This window comes from Lepidothrix coronata, unplaced genomic scaffold, assembly GCF_001604755.1.
Source record: "Lepidothrix coronata isolate B3197 unplaced genomic scaffold, Lepidothrix_coronata-1.0 Scaffold140, whole genome shotgun sequence".
NCBI classification, from domain to species: Eukaryota; Metazoa; Chordata; class Aves; order Passeriformes; family Pipridae; genus Lepidothrix; species Lepidothrix coronata.
The window spans coordinates 738,992-760,631 of NW_016690320.1; the positions used below are offsets into that span (position 1 = coordinate 738,992).

The window sequence follows — 21,640 nt, forward strand, 5'->3', positions numbered from 1 at the left end:
AAAAACCTGATCAGGAATATTGATCCAGGCTGAATTAGAGTGGGAATGGTGTGTGTGTGGGGAGTGATACATTTTTTTCTCTCGTTGCTTTTTTTGTGTATATGTGTACCAAAAGGGAGAGAAACGGGAACAAGACTAAGAGTGGGATTTAGTCTCATACAAGTTAAAAAAATACTTGCAGAAGGATTCTGTAATCCAACAGGAATCCTTGATCAATCCTATATGCAAAGTTAGTCAAGATCTAAACACTTTTTTGGGAAGCTACTTTAAATATTTGGGGTAAAGAACTGCACAACAGCTCATCAGAAGAGCTTTCAGGTACGATCAGTTGGTTTTGCCAGTTTAAGTTTGCCAGTTTTAAGATGGAACAAATGCCAAGTGCTGAATCTTTGTGTCCCAGCTGTGCTTCTCCACCCTAGAATTTAATAGCTATGGCCAAATTTCTCTTTTTACAAAAACATGACAGTTTTTGGAAAAAGCATCCCTTTTCAAGCCTGAATATTCTGCTACCTATTCTGGTGCATAGAATGTGAAATATTTTTCAGATTTTTTTTATTTAGCTTCCAGTACTACTGATGTGAAATATTTTTAAATGTTTCTTATGTAAATACTCATTTGGAGGACCTGCAGTCAAAAATGTTGTTGAATACTGGTATGTTATAATTTGGTGAAAAGTTACTTTCCTGGCAAGTTTTGGAATTAGTGTGGTTGAACTGACTTTAGGCTAATCATTTTTAACCTCAGAGGATTAACGTGAGCAGAGATGTTTATTTGCTGCTCTACAAGTTTCAAAGGCCAGTTAGACACCTACTAGTTTGTGATTTAAGTACCACTCTGGTTTCCAACTGAATTTCCAATTTGACAATACTGTTTCTTAGATCAAACACAGACAACTGACAGTGGCTGGCTTATACTGTTGCCCAGATGATTCTGACTTCTTTATTGAAACTGTTTAGTTACTTAAAAAAACCCACAAAAAACCAAACACAACAAACCAAGCTAAACTAAGTTGTTCACTGTTGGTCTTCAAAGGCCTTTCTTTCTAAAAACCGTGAATGACTAGGAGCAGTATCCTGCAGACACTGTAAAAGGCTTAAATATTCTTGTTCCCCATGGTACCATTTCAGAATACAGAAATAGAACAGGATAATGTGCTTTTGTTAATTTTGTGGCAAATGATACTGCTCAAATTGCAGCAGATCTCTTAGTGCTGTAAAGAGCATTGTAGAGATTTTCTTCCTCCTTCCTCCTTTTTGCCTCCTGTCCCATGTTTTTGGTGAATCTTTAGCATTGGGTATGACAGAACCCCCTTGGGGGTTTCAGTAGGAATGCCAGAAGGAAAACAAACAATAATTCTTCCAAAATTTTATGATGAGTGTGTCACTACTTCTGCCTGAAATGCAGATGTCTAGTTCGAGAGTTGTCCAAAATATACTCTTCTATAATGCTGTAAACACTCAGGTAGCCTGAATTTCTCATGTAGAGAATAGGTAGAATAAGCTTATGGTACTATAATAAGATTTTTAAATTAGATGAAAACTACACCTGCATAATGTTAAACCAGCATTTTAAAGATGTTCTAGTTTTTGTACTTATAAGGAATATATTCATTCTCTGTGCAAATAGTCTGTTGCAATTCTATGGTGTGTAGCAATTGCCATTGCCAGAACAGGGATCAAGCGTGGCTCATGAAGGAGTGCCATCATTGCAAAGTAAATGAGTGTTTGTGTTGTGAGGCACCCAGATCTGTGGGGAGTGCTGTGTACACCACTGACATTTTCAACAGCCACTGCTTGGATAAACCTGCACAGAAATTTTATCATGTGTTGACATCTTGTGTGACTTGAGGCCAACTGTGCCTGTTTGCAGAAGGTCCAGCTGTTCTGGCTGTGATTTTTAACATACCCTTTACTCAGGTCGACGGCGGTCTGGAGTGAGTTCACAGAAACAGTCGGTTTCTGCAAGGTGTTTGTTGCAATCTGATTTTAGTTCTGTGAAGTTAAAGCCAAGTGTGCCTTTCAGTAGCCCATTGTGGATGAGTATCAGTCTGGACAAATGTTGAACTTTTGTGGACATTGGGCTTTTTGGCAGGTTACTGTGCCAACACCTGCAAATGATCTGTATCAGAACTGTGAAGAACCACTTCTGAGCAATGTGACTCTTACCAGAGCAAAGTAACCTGAAACACAGAACTGAGAGGGAGAGCAAACTTCTGCCACTTTCTGGTTTGAAGCTGAAAAGTGAAGGTCATTGTTCTGGTTATGCCTTGGAATACCTTTGGTACTCAAAAGTAAATGTGACTTACTGCAAAGACAGGCAGAATAAAGAACAACTAATGAAATCATATATTTCTGTCTGACTTTAAGTAGCAGCAAACAAAAGCTCCTAACAGCTTCATTAGTGAATGCTGTAACTTCCTCTTGATGAGGACCTGTCAATAAAATACAGTTTTCTAGCTGCTATTGCAGAATGATGGGACTAACTTGAGGTAGGTTTGTCATTTTTTTTTTTTCAATTCCCTATAGAGTCTCTGTTCTAGTTCACCTGCCATATTTCCTCAGGCAAAATGAGTGAATTTAAAATAGCTTTCATGATAGTATATGCTAGATAGTTGCTAAATATGTCTGGCATCTGCTGTGTGTGCTTGCCTGTCTCTGTGAATACTTAGCTGGATGTGGGATGCAGGAAAAACTCAGTCTTTCAGGTTTAAGAAACGAACTGAGATGTGAGAGAGTAAAGCAGAAAACAGCTGAATGTGTGCAGAAATCCTTCTTGTTTCTCAATGCTTTTTATTATGTTGAAGACACCTGAGGCTGTAGATTCTATCACAGCATGCTAAAATGGTTGCACAAAATTTGGGTTAGCCTTGGTTTCAGGCATCAGCTGTGATGCACATCAGAAACTGTCTTTCCAGTGTACGTGCACTCCTCTTCCTGAGGAGACCTACCTTCCCTTAGTGTACCTGTGCAGCTGACTTTTTGCACCAAAATCTCACAAATCTGTTGCATTACAAGTATAAAACAGGAATTTTTGGTTGTTTGGGTTTTTTTTTTGTTTCAGATGAAGTCAGTGATTTTAGATCTGAATGTTAAAATCTCCTGTTTTGCAGTCATAGAAATAGCTTCTGCCGTGTGTCTTTTCCTGGAGCCTTGTGTGTGTCTGCACTGACAACAACAAAGTGCTTTTTCCAGGAGTACAGTCAGAGTGCTGCCTTTCAGGGAAATGAATAAAATCAACTGGAATACAAGAACCAAAACAGTAGTCTCTCTTCTTGCCCTGTAGTTGAGTGTTTTCCAGCTTTGAAATGCAACTTAAGAACTGTGTATGAAAGACCATAGAAATTAATGGCTGGCAAAAATTGGCTATTCCAGCCAGCAGAGATGTCCACACTGTGTCGAACTTTGGCTTATGTTTTTCTTTTACATTCCTTTTGAATATCTGTAGAATTGATTTGGCCATTTATTAGAGGGTGAAGGCATGAGGGAAGATGCAATGTCAAAAAATAAAGCATTAAGTGCTGATTATGACTACCATCGTATTTGCATTTGAATTGGCACTGGGTTTCAGTAGAAGATACAGTAAAGCCACTTCCTAACAGAACTGCTTTTGTACCTCCTGCTACTAAGAACTGTTACATAGGCTGATCTTTGATAGACTGAATCAAAGAGACAGAATGCTCTTCAAAGGATGTGTTTGTGTGGAGGTATTTCTATCTGGTGTTCTTTGGTCTTGTTTTTGCAGAAGATTAAGGAAATGCAGTGGGTTCCAAAGGGAACCGTGTCTAGTCATCATCCCCACAGAGGCATCTTTATTAGAGAAAAGTGTGCCTGTGCTGAAAGAACAGAATTCCTCAATGGAGCAGTCCCTTAGTACAGTAAAGCATGTGTAGAAAGCAGGCATGCTTCACCTTACTCAGTTCTTCTGCTGATTGTTCCCTCTGGTGATGAAAAGCACTGAAAAAGGAGAAGCTTGCAGTTGCCTTGCTTGTGATCCTCAAAGATGCAGCCAGATAAAACTTCAAGCCTTCCCATCATCCTTGGGACTTAACTGTGGTTTCCAGCAGGAGGTTGGGTGGACTAGGTGACCTTCAGAGGTCCCTTCTAACCTAATTTCTCACTGATGTTAATTATCCTTTAATGCAAGGCCTTTCCAATGTCTAGTTAACTTCAGTAATTCTAGAAATGTTTAGTTTCTAGTTCAATGTTCTCCTGAATTCTATTATCACTCAAAATGAAAAGATTGGTATTAAAATCACAGACTTGGATGTAACTGCTTGTTTATCCAACAGCATTGATTGTTTATGCTCACTCAGCTGACGTTTGATCTCCTTACCTTAAAAATTACTCAGTTTTGGGAGGGTTATATTATAGTGAACAATTCAGCTAGACTAGAACATATAGAGAATAATAAACTAAGGCCAAACACATAACCAGTATTGAAAGTCTGCTCTGCACAGCAGCTCTAGTCATAGCATATCCCATCATTTCAGGTAAAAAGCAGGAAGCTGATGAATTAACTGGTGATGCTTCAGTTGAAGAGGATTCCTTTGTCAAGGTAATAAAAGTATGTAAGATTTTTTTCTCATTTTGTTATTAAGTTTAATGTTTGACTTTAGTTAAAGACAGAGCTTCCATTTTCTTTTTTTCCTTTCAATTTTGTGGAAATTTGGAGCATTGTTTTCACTGTGTTCACAGTGGGATGCCTAAGGGGGTGAAGGTGTGGGGTTTTTAAAACATGCTCTGAATTTTATTATGGATGTGAGACCCTGATCTAGCAGGGAAATATTGATCCTAGCAGTGAATTTTTCGGAGTAAAGCTGATACCATTAGTTATGCCAAATATTTGGGTTTACACCAAAAGGAAAGTGAGCTGGAGACTCAAGATACAAGTGATCAAGATGGAAATGACGAATTGAAGGACTTCAAAGAACCTGTTGAAGATGAGAACTTAAATTCTAAAGAACCATCTGCAGAAAAGAAAAGATACCATAACCTGGAGCCAGCAGAAGATGCAGAAAAGGATTCTGAAAGTCAGGTACTTTGTTATATCTTGCATGAATGTACGTTTTTCATAGTGTTTGTTACTAGGAAGTCAGAACTAGTTTTTCAGTTTGTCTTGTTTATCTCTAAAAGATGCCTTTTTTTTTTTTTTTCTCTAAAAGGTATTATTTTCTTTCTATTTGCCTTAATTTGTGTTTGCATAGTCCTGAAACAAATGTGGCATTGATTGACAAAATTCTACCAGAGTCCACACAGAGGTGGTTCCTTTTCCCCTGTACTAAGTAGTGACATGTCTTTCAGTTCAGCATTCAGATCGTGTAATCATGAGAATGGCTCGTTGGTGTTCACCTTACTGAGTGTGTATCCACTTCACTGAAATGTTTTCTGATTTAACTACATCTCTTAACTCTCTGAATGTTTGAGTGTCTTAGAAAAAGTTTGCTAAGCAAATCCCTTTTACTTTCCTGTAGGAAAATGAAGGTCAAGACGTAGAAGATTACACTTTTCCTACTGTCCACGTGAGTTCTAAATCTGTTCTGTTAAGCTGATTTTTGTGTCTGTTTAGTTGGAAAAGATCACTTTAGACTGGTTTTTTTGTTCCAGCACACATCTTAGAGTCAGATGATGTAATACAGTAAAGGTAAACAGTATGGGAAGCTTTCATTCAAATGTTTAATAATGCAGGTAATTGTGATTTCAAATAACTTGTCCTATTTAAATGCAAATTCCTGCCTGCAAATTGGGAGTATTCAGTGCACGGACTTAGCAAAGAATATGTTTCAGACTCCCTTAAAATTATATCAAAGGTTTATTTCAAATGCTGTTGTAGTATATACAGCCTATACAGGAGTTTAGAAGTTTGCTTTTAGAGAATGGGGGAGCACAGAACTGGGTGTGGTTGGTTGGGGTTGTTTTTTTGTTGTTAATACCAACCTCTGTAACATCTCTAAGTTCAGAAATTCGTTCTGAGTTACATGGAACTCAAGATGTCTGAAAAGGGACATATATAGATCTCTTGCTCAGAGAGACTAATGAGAAATAAGTACCTATTAAAAATCACAGTTGTGTTTTTAAGTACTTGCTGGAGGGAGGCTACCTAGCTTCTGACTCCTGTCTTAAACTTTTAAAGCTACTGATGGATTGCTTGCATTTCTCTGAAAGTAGCAACCAGCAGTGTGACATCCAGTCTGAAGGCTTTAGCAAGACATGGAACACTTTAGAAATGTCCCGTTGAGTTAAAGGGGGGAAGACAATATCTGCATGTTCCAACCAACTGCAAACTGCAAGTGTTGCAGATGGATGCCAGTGAAGTTTTTAAAAAAATTTTTCAGTGATTTGATAAGGGAGTTGCACAGGTTTGGTTTCTAGATAATCTTTTTAGAAACAGTTTTCATTTCAATAATTTGCCTTCATAAAATAGAAGTTCTGTGGAAAATATGAACTGTTCTGCTTAAAGTTTCAAAATAGAAGACATTTAGTCTTGACTTCCTTTTCTTGCAGGATGGTGAAGATGAAGAAAATGAGAAAGGTATGTTTAAAGTTTAATAGAGTTCAGAGGTCTTAGTCTGGTAGAGCAGGCAACTTTCTCTTGTAACATTCAATCTCTACTAATACTAGGCTTGTCTCCAGCACTAAGTATCAGATGTCTCCTCATTAAGCTCAGCACCTGGAATCATTGCAGTCAGTTTATTTCACTCCTAAGAGTTACTTTACTCTTAAGAGTTGCTTACAGTACTTATCAGTTACTGTGGTGGATGTATCATAGAGTTGAAATACTATGATTCTTAATGAAAAAACATAGTATTCGAGGGCTCTGATTTTAATACACGGTAAGTCTTGATGCCAAAGCTTCCAACTTGCACTGCAGTAACTGATGTTTAGTTGAGTGAAATGATACACTCTCCCACTGAAGCCGAGCACCCAACAAACGTATGGACTATCGTGTGCTTGGCTTCCTGTCACTTAGAAATGCCAGTTGTATATAGGATGGTAAAACAAGTGTTTGGAAACCTATGGAGTGGCCACCATTTTTTAAGCTGTGCTCATTAGTGAAACTGTGGAAGGAATGTAACGCATTTGGGCAAACAGACTTCCTGGACAGAAGTCTTAAGGATTCTACATGTTGCGGACTGGAAAGGACATGGAACACCATCACTTTGCACAGGATGGAATAAGCACATTACTGAAGTTACAGGATAAACCTACAGACTCCATATTTACGAGGGACCCTATGGCTGAAGTGTCTCATCTGCACAAATTAAAGAATACGGTTGGAGATGCCTCTGTGGGACTGAGATGGAAAATCTGCCCAGTGGATGAAGACTGAGGAGCATTTGTCTACGAACTCTGGATTAAAGCTCACCCCTCCACATTCTGCAGCAGCCTTGTACAGCTCACTTGACTGCCAAACTACTGCTTGGAAGGAAAAGGAAAGAGGACACCTACATGGAAGACTGGCTGAAATTCTCCAAGACTGTAATTCTGTCGGATTTGGGAAGCTTGGAAGTCCTGGAACGGGGAAGATTCAAAGACAGATTAAATCAAACTGTGAACATCCAAGGCAACCATTTTCTTCTGGAACGCTAAATCCTAAACTGGAAAATGGATACTTCTCCTGAAGAACGGGTATCTCCAGGATGGAACCATGTTCTCCCTCCTAATGTTTTGGTATTTGTCTCTAGAAAAATGTGTTTTGCCATGAAGAATAAGTGATCCTGGGTAAAGGATTTATATTTGTGTTAATACACCTTGTGTTTTTCTCTAACCTTCCATCAGTGCTAATAACTGGCTTTGTATTTTCTAGGTCCTATTCTAGCTTATGCATATGAAATTGTTTAAACTTCTTGTTTTGCCATATTTATTCCTGTTAAATCCTCTTAGATAAAGCAGGTTCTGGTGATGGTACACAAGAAGTATCTAAACCTCTTCCTTCAGAAGAAAGCCTAGCTGAGGCTGATCACACGGCTCACGAAGAGATGGAAGCTAACACCTCTGTGAAAGAAGCTGAGGATGATAACATATCGGTTACAATCCAGGCCGAAGATGCCATCACTCTGGATTTTGATGGTGATGACCTCCTAGAAACAGGTAAAAATGTGAAAATTACAGATTCTGAAGCAAGTAAGCCAAAGGATGTGCAGGATACCATTTCACAGAGCCTGGAGAAGGAAAGCAAGGACTATGAGATGACTGAGAACCATAAAGATGGTAAGAAGGAAGACTGCGTGAAGGGTGATCCCGTCAAGGAGGAAGCCAGAGAAGGTTCAAAGAAAGCAGAATCTGGAGACAAAGAAAAGGATACTTTGAAGAAAGGTCCCTCGTCTACTGGGGCCTCTGGTCAAGCAAAGAGGTTTGTTTTTCTATGTCAGTTCTTTACGATACTGAGTACCAGCATTCAATAAGATCACTCTACATTAAGGGGGTAGCAGCAAGAATCTTGTAATTAGTGTCCTATGCTCCTGCCTATGGGTTTTTTGGCCGCCATAAGTTACCTTTTAAAATTCAAGATCTTCGTATAGACACTATGTCCTACTGATTGCATTGGCGAATTGTCAGCATTTATTTATTTTTTTTCCAATTGACGATTTTTTTTAAATGTCCTTGTGATGATGGTAATGAACAGCTGTCAGTTCTAAGAACACAAAATGAAGTCAAGTCCCCGTCCTGAAATCTGGAGAAGATTGCCATATATCCACTGAATAGAGTTGTCAGAAAATCTAGATCTTCAGGCATCTTGGGGAAAATCAGTGCAAGAATCCATAAGGGAATCATTTGTTCAAATATACAGTCTGGCCCTTTTTCATTTTTATTTTTTGAAATGTTAACTTGTCTGTTAGTATTAGTAGTATAAAATGCAACACTTACCAAATTCTGTAGTTTCAACTTTCTTCTGATTTTTTTAATTTGCTTCTCTAGCTCTACTAAGGAATCTAAAGAAAGCAAGACAACAACAAAGGATGATAAAGGTAACTATTACAAATTAGGGTAGTATTGTCTTGAACTGAACACTTTCCTGATTGAGAAATTGCTTTCCTCAAAATAAATTGGCTTATATGATTGAACTCAGCCATCTGTAGGTACAGTAATCATTACCTGTATGTATGTGTCCATATATTTTGTTTCTCCTTATGCCAGATTACTCATAAGATCAAAAATACTTATTCTGAAGACTCAATAGAAATATATTCCCCTGCTTCAAAATACTTCTGGGAGCAAATTCCACTTAACATTTCCCAAGTCTTTGTTCTGATGAAAAGCTGTAATTTTCAGATAAGCCTGCTGTAACTTACAGCAGAACAAGCAAAAAATAATTACAAGTATTTAAACAAAATGCCAGGGAAATTTTTCGTCTTGCTTGTAATTCTGACTCATTTTTAAATGAACTGAACTCTCAACATAGTTGAGATGCAGGCTCGCAAACAGCTCTTGTGGCTGTTTAGTGCATTAAATTTGGACCTATTTGTCTGCCTTGCAGTCTCTATGTGTTTCCATAAAACCCTGTATTATGGAGCTCAAGAGCACATTAACGTCACCAGTTGCACTGACACTTCATAGTTGAAGAAATGCACTTGTATAAGCTCGTGTGTCTCCTTATTTTACCTACTACCTCTCTGTCAAAACCTTTGTAACAGAATCTCTGGCATAACACTAACAGACAAATGAAACTTTACCTGATAAATGAGTTTCTGAGAGGAAATTTTTGTGACAGACATAATTTGGTCTTTTGTAGATGTGTTTTTTTCATGAATAGTTACATGCTTACAATGAAACTGTGGAAGCAGGTTTGCTGTATCTTTGTTTATGTTTATGATAACTAATAATAATTATTGTAAGGTGTTCTTAAAATACACAGCCAAAGCTGCTTAATGATGTTTAATGATATTCTAGGTGTATCACTGTTTATCAAGATCACAGAACTGGTAGGATGTTATGGGTTGGAAGGGACCTTAAAGACCATCTCATTCCAACCCCTGCCATGGGCAGGGACACCTTCCCTTAGACCAGGTTGCTCCAAGCCTTGTCCAACCTGGTCTTGAACACTTCCAGGGATGGGGCAGCCACAGCTTCTCTGGGCAACCTGTGCCAGGGCCTCACCACCCTCACAGGGAACCACTTCTTCCTTTCTATATCTGATCTAATAACTCCAGTATGACCATAACTGGGATTTGTTGCCTTTTGTTCTTAGTTTGATGCATTGAAGAAACTAAAACTACCCTTTTTTTTTCTCGAAGTGGTTAAATTACCTTTTAAAACTGTTCAGCTTAAATTACCTTTTTTCAGCTGTTCAGCTGGAGATCCCGTTCTGGTCTTGCCTGTGTGACTGGCTACATTTTAACATACCCAAAAGCTGCTCATACATTTAGCAGCAAACAGCAATAAGATGAACTAAATTATATAAGACTAAGAGATGATAAGAATAAGATTACATGAATCTCTTGAGTTCTTAGTGCTGTGTTGCAAAAATAGTTAATATATGGGGCAGGAGGAGTGTTTAACCATGTAATGTTTTTCCAGCTTTTATATAGTATTTTCCTTAGTATGTGGAAATCATTTGGATGGGTTGTATCCAGTTCTACATCCAGTAGTATTTTTAAAAAGCTGCTCTGGGTGGAGGTCAGATATTTCAAGAAAGTTGTGAAACCTGACCACATGATTCTGGAGGCTGGGATTATCTGGATCTCCTCTATTTACCTTTATGCTGTCTCTGGTAAGGAGAGCAGCCTACAGACATCCTGGTGAAGAGCAAATGTTGGGTGCAAAAAAAGAACCATTTTCTTAAATGGAAATGATTGATAAGAACCAGGTGTTGAAACTAAATGTACATGCCTTTAACACAGAATTGTATTCTTTTTCTAGCTCTTCTGGTTGGGTACAAGTTAGCCAAGCCATTGGTCTCCATACATGGTTAAATGAGTGAAATCTTATTATATATATTTTCTTTTTTCTATAGAAGTCTTTTCAAGAAAGGTAACCAGATAAACAGTTACTTAGAGGTAACAGGCTAAGTTTCTCTTTTCAGCAACAGTTTAGTTAAATACTCATGGTACCTTTGTCTCCTTAATGTTTTGGCTGTCTTGTAAAACTTGTTTCAGGAAGCGCGAGCAGTGTTAGTGGTAGCAGTGGAAGTTCAACTAGAAACCTGTGGGTCAGTGGACTGTCTTCCAACACAAAAGCTGCTGACTTGAAAAATCTCTTTGGCAAATATGGAAAGGTATTTTGTGGGGCGTGAAACCATGTGTGTGGTGTGTGTGTCTCTTCCTCCTCCTCTTTTCAGTTACAGGAGTTGAATAATACTTGTTTTAAATAAAATTTGCACTGGTTAAACATTTAATCTCAATCTAAAACCCCCTACTTTTTGGAGCAGTAAGTGCATGCACACAGGAAGAACTAGATGTTCATTTTATAAGAGATTTTTCTTTCTGTTGAGGTCAGATAAGTGCGAAAGAAATTTCACAAATATTTGAATATTCTGGTCAGGAACGGCTTTTGAAATAATGATGCCTATGTTCCTTTGTAGCAACTGTATTTAACCCTGAGTGCAAGCTAATGTGCTAACTGATAAAATTATAACATAAACAGTCTCTATATAAAACCTTTTGCTTTGGGAGACTGTTTCTAAAATGTTTTTTGAGGGCTTATGAATGGGAAAAATAGGTAAAAAGATGTGACAGTTAATGTCTGATCCTTTAGGGACTCTGTTAATGACTTAAAGATTTTTTTTGTTTTTACAGGCTGCTTAAACTAAGTCTGTTTTCTTGATATTGGTTAATTTAACATACAAATTCTATAGAACAATGCAGAATCCTTATAAGCTAAGCAGTCTTTCAAAAACAGAGATTGTTCTCATTTTCCCAAAGGAGTTGCTAATAACTATGTGAATTTGTAGTGTTTGTCTAAGTCTGTGCAGTTATGGCATTATTGCATCTTGGGAACTAGTTGGAACCTGAGCACTGTGAATATCAAGTATGTGTATTGATTATTGCATATAATTTAGTGAATTTAGTAGGTGATTGTATTTAATGCATTCACAGGTGTGGAAACCTGACAGTATATTTTGTTGAAACTTCCAGTTCTTCGGCTGTTTTCGGTGTAAAGGTGGTTGGTTCCTATCTTTCCTTAGCTTCCCAGTTTTGAATAAATTGGGAAATATTTAATGTCTAAATAACTGTCCCGTTACAGGCTGCTAGAAAGATAGAGTTGTTGCCTTAGAGCATGACTATGTGAAGAGGATCAGCTCTAGTAGCTATGGAAATTCCAGCAAGGAGTAGGAACACAAAGCTTAATACTTTCTCAAGAACCAGATGTCAGAGCTGATTGTTAAAATTGCTTAATTGGCACATTTGCTAGATGACCTTGAAGAATTGGCTCCCTTTTTGAGTTAATACATAATACTGCTTACACCTTCCTGCCATTAGTTGGCAGCTGCTGACTTTTTTGTGGGGGTTCATCTGTTGGAGATGAACCATCAAATTCAGGTCAGTGGTGCTTCTGTGACTGAATTTTGGCAGTAGCTGTGAAAAGAAGCATTTAGCTAACAGGCATGAGGTGGTGACTGGTCAAAATAGGATGCTAGCATTAATTTGCCTTGATATGATGCTAGCATTAATATGCCTTGATATGAAAGTTGGGATAAAGTTCCTAAAGTTGCAGCTTCCTGTGGAATTATAAGCTTTTGAAAACTTGGAGCGTCAGCCCTTCTAGTGGGGTGGGGGTTACGTTGCTGTTGGGGTGAATTTATTTGGGTTTTTTATATACTAGGGTAAAAATACTATTGGAGTCGTTTCCTTACTAGAAATGCCTCCCTCAAAACCTAAATTTTGCCTGTTTATTTAGGTACTTGGTGCAAAGGTGGTCACAAACGCACGAAGCCCAGGGGCAAAATGCTACGGCATAGTAACAATGTCTTCTAGCACAGAAGTGGCCCGATGTATCGCGCACCTGCACCGAACAGAGCTGCACGGCCAGCAGATCTCTGTGGAGAAAGTAGGTTTGATAAGATGAAGACTTTTTTTTCCCAAAATAGACTCCCAACTTTTTACCAGAATCTGTATTAACCTATTTGGTTTTGCCAAAAAAAAAAATAAAAAAAAATAATTGTAGGTGAAAGGTGATCCCTCCAAAAAGGAGCTGAAGAAAGAAGGCGATGAGAAGTCCAGTTCGGGGAGGAGCACGGGAGATAAGAAGACAGTGTCAAGTGATAAAGCCAGCAAGTAAGAAATTTCACATGTCTTCAGAGGTTGTGAGAATCCTCTAAGGTGAATTTTCCTCTCATTGGATTTGTGTGCTCTTTTTCCTAATAAGAACTCCATCAACCAAAAAAGAAGAGAAGAAATCAGAGAAATCCGAAAAAAAAGAAAGTAAAGAAGCCAAGAAAACAGAAGGTAAAGATGAGAAGAGTGATAATGGAACAAGTGGCCCTAATCAAGAATCCACTAAAAAAACTGAAGAAAAGAAAAGAATAAGTATGCCATCTAGCTATGTTTCTTCCTGTTGAATCTGTGTGTCTGACTTGTCTTGGGGGCATGTTCTTACTCTTACTGGAAACCAGGCATCTGTTCTTTTATAGGCTTCAGTAACACATGTATTACTTCTATATTTTATAATAATACTTAATTACAGATGTGCTGGTATGCTTCTCCTACCAGTACCAGGTAGAGACGTACCAATTTAGAGACGTAGAAATTTCACTAAGGAAAATATTTAATAGACAAATAGTGATATATGTGTGTGTTTTTAAACCTTTCTTCTTTTGTTTGTTTTTTCTCACCTCTTCACTAGGTGGTAAAAGCCCAGGTCAAGTTGTAGTTTTAGACCAAACAAAAGGAGACCAAGGCCACACTAGGACAGTTAGAAGGGGAAGGTTTGATAAAGTAAGTATCTATAGCTTTGATGCAATCCTTACCTGATTTGATACTACCTGGCAGTTGATATTTTCACTGAAGAGTCAATAAACTCTCACAAACTGTTAAGCTTAGTTAGAAGTTTTGTATGCTTTGGGATAGCTAAGTCATTAATGATAACTTAAACATAGCAACCAGAAATCTCCCTAAATGAATGAGACTTCTGAAATAACCCTTGTAATCTCTATCTATAGCCACAGATATTGAGGAACAAAGAGCGTATTATTCAAGATAAAGTGAAATTCAGGGAATACAGGGGTAGAAAGGATATCTTGCCTTTTGAAAAGATGAAGGAACAGAGATTGCGAGAACACATGGTTCGATTGGAAAGAATACGACGAGCTGTTGAACTCCGAAGGTAGTAATTCAACTTTTTGCTAAAGGCTATTTTATACATTAATTGATCAGATACTATACTTAGAAATCTAATCAGAATGCATTCTGTCAAGCCTTCTACTCAGATGTTAAAGTCTGGGGCTCTACCTAACAGTATCTTTATGTGAATTAACAAACTCCGAAATTTTTGTTTAATCTTCTAGTAGCCATGTATGTACACACATAGCTTAGAGTTTGTTATGGGGGGGATCTCATAAGTGTTACCGCATGCCAGGGTTGTTTTTGAAAAGGTGAGAAGTAGGCTAGGAGATGGGGCCAAAAATAGTGTTTGGTATTTGTTTTAAAAGAGAGAATGTTGTGTATCTAAATGACAAATCAAATGTAATACAGTCTTAAATAAAAGGACCAAATTGTTCTGTTCTGCTGTTTTCATGTGGCCAAAAGTTGGCAAAGGAGTAGTGTTGTTAGCTGGATTTCCCTAAACAAAGGGAAACAATTGCTAAACAAAGCAGTTCTCAGCAAGCATAAAGTTTAAAGGAGAGAATGCCTTTTGTGCTTCTTCTAATCTGTACTATGGGAGGTAGGAATTAAAAAGCAAAATAGAGCTGTTCATGAGTCTGCTGACCTGTGTAAGTTGGAGTGGTCCTGTTTGTCTGTCTTACTTTTTGGACAGAAAACAATAAGTAAATTTTCTGTTAGCTTGCAGGGGGTAAGATTTTATGTCCAAGTCATATTCTTTGCTAAGTTGTTGTTACTGTGTGCTAGATGATAACAGAGAAATCTGAATGCAGCCTAAAATACATCAAGAATGATGATTCTTGAAGTAACTTTTCCCATCTGTTGTCTGCTAATGGTTCTGTAGATAAGCTAAAACCAGTTTGGCTACTTGGGGCTAAAAGGAGTAGACTTGTGGTGCAAGGACTTTCGTGAAGAACTTACTCTGAAATAGTTTTTTTGTTATGTCTGTGCCTAATGGGGTGTTAGTTTTGGATGAGAGAATTCTTCAGATTAATTTCTTCTAACTTCTTTTTTTCTTTAGGCGAAGAGAAATCGCAGAGCGCGAGCGTCGGGAGCGCGAGCGGATCCGGATCATGCACGAGCGAGAGGAATGCTTGCAGAGGGAGAGGGAACGGCTGGAAATTGAAAGGCAAAAACTGGAGAGGGAGAGGATGGAACGGGAGCGCTTGGAAAGGGAGCGTGTTCGGATTGAACAGGTGTGCATGTTTATATTCTGGATTTGGTGCCGTGTCACTTTGCAATACTGCCCGGTTTGCACTTGTGGTGAATTTTTCTCTTCACCCTTCCACCCAGCCCTTTTCCTTTCATAAAAGAACCAGCCAAACACAGGCAGTGTGTTTCTGGGCAATAAATACAGTAGTAATACAAGAAATGTCCTGGAGATAGTTCTATCTAACAGTCAGTAACATCCCCAGACCTGTTGTCCGCTTTTTTAGAGAAGCGTTCCCAGTGCTCTTTAATCTTAATGCTCCCCAAGGATGAATTACAGCAGAGAGCCTTTAGCAGAAAGCTGTCAAGGGTTAACTTGGTATACTTGTAGCTGTTCTGTAGGTATCTCCAATAAAGAACTGGTTGGTTTGTTGTTCCCTCACGGCAGGAACGCCGGAAGGAAGCAGAACGGATTGCCCGCGAGAGGGAGGAGCTGCGGCGGCAGCAGCAGCAGCTCCGCTACGAGCAGGAAAAGAGGAATTCTTTGAAAAGGCCACGTGATGTAGATCACAGGTAATTCTCAAACCGTTTTCTTGCAGTGCTCAGTAAAAAGAAACAGCTCCCAGCCTTGTGTCAGACTTGAAAATGCATTTGTGCCTGAAACAAAATTCACAGAAGAACTGGGTTTCTGGTATTTGTTTGGTTTTGACATCCATTTATGCCAAAGATAAAACACACCTTGTCCATAGGAAGGAGTTTTGAAATTAGAGGAGCATTGGATGAATTAATTCTGATTGTATGAAAAAAAGCATAACACAATTCAGTGCATTTGCTGAGAAAAGCTGTTCTGCCTTAATGATTAAAGCTTCTAGCTTCTACTTTGTTAAGAATTCATATTTCTGCTAAACAGATGGTTCAGGAATTCAGGCTTTTAATTTTTACTGAAGCTGATGACATCTATCATTTACTGTCTGAGCCACATGAATTGAACTGACTTTGATCTTTATTTGATTATAAGAACAGGACTGAGACCTTAGCCATAAAATTGCCATATGGAAAGTAAATAGTAGAAAGAGTAGCACAGAACACCAGTATTTCTTCACCAGAGGAATAAAAATGGCTTCATTTTTTAAGGCTGCTGATTATACACTTAGTCTCACATTCTGAGCTTAGGGACTCTAAACCCAAATGTTTCTGGAAGCAAGGCTGTGTTGTCTCCTACGCTGTTCTTCCTGAGAAAGCTGTTCAGACTTGTGGGTGTGGGTTTGTTTGGGTGGGTTGGTTTGCTTGTTTTTTAGAGGGCACTTTTTTTTCTAGAAGGGTATTTTCAAGGAAAAATTTTGCTACAGTGATGTTTTTGCCTTTGTTTTTTTTTGTTTTTAAACTGCTGGCCATGATATGCCATTGCTTAGATTTTATTACATATTCTACTGAGTATTTGTCTCTTCAATTTGCACTTCAAAAGGGGGTGGTCAGTTTTGGGGGGTTTCTTAAATTATTTTGTTCACTACTATTTAAGGAGTCTACCTTTGTTAGCAGCTTTCAAAAGGTCAGACGAGCATCTTTTAAACCAGACAGCTGACTCTCAGTTTTCTGAGTATTAGGCCTTGATTTGGCTACATGTAACTGGTGAGTGTTCCTTTGTTTTGCTTAAAGGAGAGATGATCCTTACTGGACTGAGAGTAAGAAGATGGCTCTGGATACAGATGCACGTTTTGGCCATGGCTCAGATTACAGTCGCCAGCAGAACAGGTTTAATGACTTTGATCACAGAGAACGAGGACGATATCCAGAAGGTTCTTCCGTTCCATCATCTTCTTTTGATAGGTAGGTTGAGATAATAGGGCAGGTATTTGCCTGCCAGCATCTCTGTGGCTTTTGCTCTTAACTGTTCAAATTTGAAAACGTTGCTAAGGGCTTTGTACAGTTCTTATGCAGTAGAATTTCAGTAGTGTCCTGACATTTCTTGTGTCTTCGGGACTGGCCATTTATATCATGGAATCTAATCTGCTTTTCTCTGAGGACTTTAAATTAGCTGGTGGCCTTTTTAGTTAGACATTTTGAAAGAATGTTTGCAATTATTTCACATCTATTCATAAGTAGGTTCCAGTGGATTAGGTGTGCCCTACTTGGTAAATCACCTCCTTAAGAAGCAAGGCTAAAAGCAGCTGATTTAAGGAGAGTTGAGAGCATTCATCAACTGTGTAACTGTGGAGTAAATACTGGTTCCAGATCCAACTTCATAGTTCCATTAAAAATCTCCAGTAACCACTTACAAAGCTAAGACCACATAATTGTAGCTTCTGGACTTCTACTTTTATGCTGCAGTGAACTAGAATTATATTTTCTGGCTGACTCAGGAAATCCACCATTCCCTCTGTTTCATACTAGCCAAAAAGGCCCTGTAACTGCTTAAATTACACTGACCAAATTGGGAACAAATAAATGCATAAAGAAATGTTAAACTGGCTGTTAAAATTCAAGCTGAAAATTAGAATTCTAGAAATGGGAGAGAAGCAAATGACTTTTTCCTGCTTTAACAACTTAGGAGAGATCGTTTTGTAAATCAAGGGGAGGCAAAAAAGACTCGCCCAACAGCACGAAGAGAAGAGCCAGGGTTTGAGAGGTATCCCAAGAGCTTCAGTGAGTCCAGAAGAAATGAACCCCCTCAGCCACGAAGTGAACTTCGGGACACGGACAGACGGGAAGTGCGGGGAGACAGAGATGAAAGGAGAACAGTGATAATTCACGACAGACCCGAAATTCCCCACGGGAGACATCCCAGAGAGACTGGTTCCAACCCACCTAGGCAAACAAATTGGAAGAGTGAGGGAAGCATAAGCACAGACAAACGGGATGGCAGGTAAGTTTGCTGGTTAACCAGTGAAAGTACTGATTCTTGTAGAATTTATCCATAGTAGCAATTCCTCAAGAACTGATGAACAAAGAAAGAATAGACCCCACTCTCCCTAAGGAATGGCAAAGTTGCTTTCCAAAAGCATTGGAAAAAATTGTGTGTAGGTTGTCAAATGCTATATCTCATCTGTGAACTGGGTGCTGACTCCCAGCAGTCTGTTAATTGTGTGTAGCAACATCAAGTAAGGAGGCTGTTGTGCAGAATACAGATGCAAACAAGTACCACGTGAGCTTTAGATATTAGAGAGCCACACAGACCTGAAGGAACGTTTCTGAGAAGTCAGCTGCGAGTCGGTAGGAACCTGCAAACCAAAGGAATCTTTGCTGTCTACATGTGCTGCGATTTGGTACCAGTTCAATCACACTGAAACCCAAATTTTGATGGAAGCAATTTTTACAGAGGCGATCGGCCGGACCGGTCGGGAAGGGAAGTGTCCGGCCACGTGAGAGGGGCCCCTCCCGGGAGCCGCAGCAGCGCCTCCGGGTACGGAGGCAGGGAAGGAGAACGAGGCGTGATGGGAGAAAGAGGTGGAGGACAAGTGAGTCATCTTGTGTGTTTGTCTGCATGAGTGAGAGGCTGGAAAATGCAAATTCATGCTGGAAAAGTGACCATACGGCATCATAAAATGATTAGCAAGTGTTAAGGCTGTTCTCAACTTAGTTTGCTTTATGTTAAAGGTTCTTTTTTGTCAGGTTTTTTTAATAACCCAAGAAATTGCAGAAAACTTACACAATTCTTTTTATGTTTAGAATCTTTATGGTAGATCACAACAATACGATAATACAATGCCTGAGTGAGTTGATGATAAAGCTTTTAAGATTTCATTGTCATCCTGTTTTCAGGGTCTTAACCTCACACTGCCTGCTACTTCCAGTGCAGTTTGTCATTGTGATCTGTAACATGCTACGGAGAGAAAAACCTTCTGCATGGCTTGTCTTTAAAGACTGCAGACTAAATTTTCCTGCTAGTAGGTCCTGAAGCATTAAAAAAGTGTTAGTGTTTGAGTTTTCTGTTAGTGATAGGGAGATCAGGGCAGAATTGGGAGTAAAGTATGAGTTCATGGAGGTTCACTCCCTGCATACTCACACACTTGTCATTGGAACTAAGTTCCTGTTACCTAGAATTATTTTTCACAGGAATGTTGTAAACCTGTGTTAGCTGCCTACGGACTGAAATCTTAAAAAGGTGCTGGACTGATGTGTATTATGGAAGCTGTAGGATTAGCTTTCTTGAAAAGCTTGTTTCCTGTGGATAAAACCCCCCTTTCCTTCTGGGAGTGGCTGACTGTGGCTCTCTTACCAGCACTACAACGAGGACAGACACGTTGTCGAGCGCCACAGTCGTGAAACTGGACCAAGGAAAGAATGGCACGGCCCTGGTTCCCAGGGCAGTGGGTACCATGACACGAGGAGAATGGGAGATGGCCGTGGAGGAGGGGGCATGATGTCCCCACATACAAGGTACAGAAACTGCTCCTCCCTCTCAATTCCCTACTGAGCTCTCCAAGCTTTGGTTGCCTTAGGAAGTGCAGTAGTGCCAGTGCAAGCAGCATGACTTGTTGTGGCTGCTGCACAACATCCAAACCCACCTTCCCTGCCAGCACAGGGCTCCCCAGGGTTGCTGGTGGCAGCACAGGAATGAGTGACTTCTTGCAAAGTCTCTTCTCCTGTGAGACTTAACAGTTTAACACTTGAATGATATGAGATGTAAGAATGTTATTACCTGTACAGCAAGAGTTTAGATACTTACCATAACTTAACATTTTTTTAAAACCTTTGTTTCCAGTAACTCTTCACCAATTAATAGAGTTGTACAGATCACAGGCAATTCCATGCAGAGGGGAAGTGGCTCAGGATTTAAGCCATTTAAAGGTGGACCTCCACGAAGATTCTAAGATCTACAGCTGCTTGGTTTCAAGATAACTTATTGAAATCTCTTGTAAACTTTCTCTGATTAAAAACAGGAAATCTTGTCTGGAAGTCCTGGTTAAATTTTTTTAATTTAACATGATTATTTTCCTCTCAATTTTGGAGGCATTTTAATAGTTACGTTGTAATTTTGGATAGTTTTTGTGTATCTTTGATAAGCATTTTCCCTGAGGCACTAGAGCTGTGTAAAAAAGAATTGGAACCAAAATATTTGTTAATCCTGTATAAAAGAATAGTTTGCAGCTGTGTGCTAGTAGTTTGATTTGCCAACATTAGCTCTGTGGTGTCATGCTTTAAAGTTAGCTACTTCTCACAACATACACAACTATGACCTCCATTTTGAAGGTTGTCCAGGCTATTATCTCTGCTTTCTAATTTGTAGAGAAATAAGATTGTTCTTTCATTACTGGGTATTATGTAACCTATTTTTGCAGAAGGTACTGTTACATTGAGTGCATTTATGTGTATTCTTGCAAATGTATTCTTTTGAAATAAACCTTCATATTCTGTATAGCTTCTAGTAAGTCTTTGAAAGAGTCTTTGGGAGGTATGGCAGAATTAAATGGATGTGTTGGTACAGCAAATCAAAACATGGGTGCCCTTAGTTTCTAACTCTAAAACTTGTCTCCTTCACTATTACTGAGTTGAAAACTTAGAAGCACATTTATTCACAGAAGAAGAATCCCTTAAAAAAAATAGTGGAAGGGGAGGCCTAAAGAAATAATTTTAATTTGCTCTTTGTGTTTAGCAAAGGTCTTGTGGAACTTTGATACAGCTGTTTTTTTCACCAGACTACCCCAAACTTTGGAATCCTGTAGGTGTAGCCTTGTTCAGGGACACCCACCCCTGCTCACTGATGTGGCCTCAGGCAAAAGGGGTGCATCTGGTTAAGCCTTTTGGTTTGTGTAACATGGACTGGTTTGACTGGTGTCAAACCTTTGTGGCCCAGCCCCAGTCAGAAGTGTCAGGCAGACAGGCCAGGACTCACTGACCACCAGGGTGAGGGGACAGCTCCAAACCCAATCCAGTTTGGCAGAGCTGGGGGGGTTACCCCAGAACACGAGAGCTTATAAAGTAGTCCTTGAATAAGAGCTGCAAGTGGCTCCTGCTCCAGATTGCCTCTTAAAGAAGGCTTTAAGTTCCATATTTTGAGGCCTGAGGCAGCAAGAAGATGCTGATTTTGCACGTTACCTTTGCCCCCCGTCACAGTGTGCTCACTGTGTGGAAGAACTGCTGAGGACCTGCAGAGGAATTAAGTAGCAGGAAATGAGTTAAACTAAACTGGTTTTGAGTAAGTAGCCTTTCAGGAAAGATGGGAGGAGAGAGACCTGATCTAACAGCACAGTCTATAATTAATCCAACGTGAATATTCACAGCTGACAAATACTTAGG

At 39.2% G+C, this 21,640-nt stretch overlaps 1 protein-coding gene across 4 annotated transcripts in view; it reads left to right on the plus strand.

The window, feature by feature from the left end:
- Positions 1 to 20,768, plus strand: part of SLTM (SAFB like transcription modulator) — a 24,130-nt gene extending 3,362 nt beyond the window's left edge. The window contains exons 3-21 of one of the 4 annotated variants that reach the window (XM_017827473.1): positions 4,490 to 4,563; positions 4,861 to 5,034; positions 5,471 to 5,518; positions 6,501 to 6,528; positions 7,881 to 8,349; positions 8,916 to 8,965; positions 11,093 to 11,211; positions 12,834 to 12,983; positions 13,101 to 13,210; positions 13,302 to 13,462; positions 13,779 to 13,870; positions 14,095 to 14,258; positions 15,276 to 15,450; positions 15,852 to 15,976; positions 17,060 to 17,230; positions 17,952 to 18,266; positions 18,708 to 18,858; positions 19,623 to 19,780; positions 20,106 to 20,768. In XM_017827473.1, the coding sequence (XP_017682962.1) occupies positions 4,490 to 4,563; positions 4,861 to 5,034; positions 5,471 to 5,518; positions 6,501 to 6,528; positions 7,881 to 8,349; positions 8,916 to 8,965; positions 11,093 to 11,211; positions 12,834 to 12,983; positions 13,101 to 13,210; positions 13,302 to 13,462; positions 13,779 to 13,870; positions 14,095 to 14,258; positions 15,276 to 15,450; positions 15,852 to 15,976; positions 17,060 to 17,230; positions 17,952 to 18,266; positions 18,708 to 18,858; positions 19,623 to 19,780; positions 20,106 to 20,214 (2,843 nt within the window). In that variant the 3' untranslated portion in view covers positions 20,215 to 20,768. The remainder of the gene's footprint in view (positions 1 to 4,489; positions 4,564 to 4,860; positions 5,035 to 5,470; positions 5,519 to 6,500; positions 6,529 to 7,880; positions 8,350 to 8,915; positions 8,966 to 11,092; positions 11,212 to 12,833; positions 12,984 to 13,100; positions 13,211 to 13,301; positions 13,463 to 13,778; positions 13,871 to 14,094; positions 14,259 to 15,275; positions 15,451 to 15,851; positions 15,977 to 17,059; positions 17,231 to 17,951; positions 18,267 to 18,707; positions 18,859 to 19,622; positions 19,781 to 20,105) is intronic. The other 3 variants (XM_017827476.1, XM_017827474.1, XM_017827475.1) reach the window with 3 other exon arrangements.
- The last annotated feature ends 872 nt before the right edge of the window (positions 20,769 to 21,640 follow it).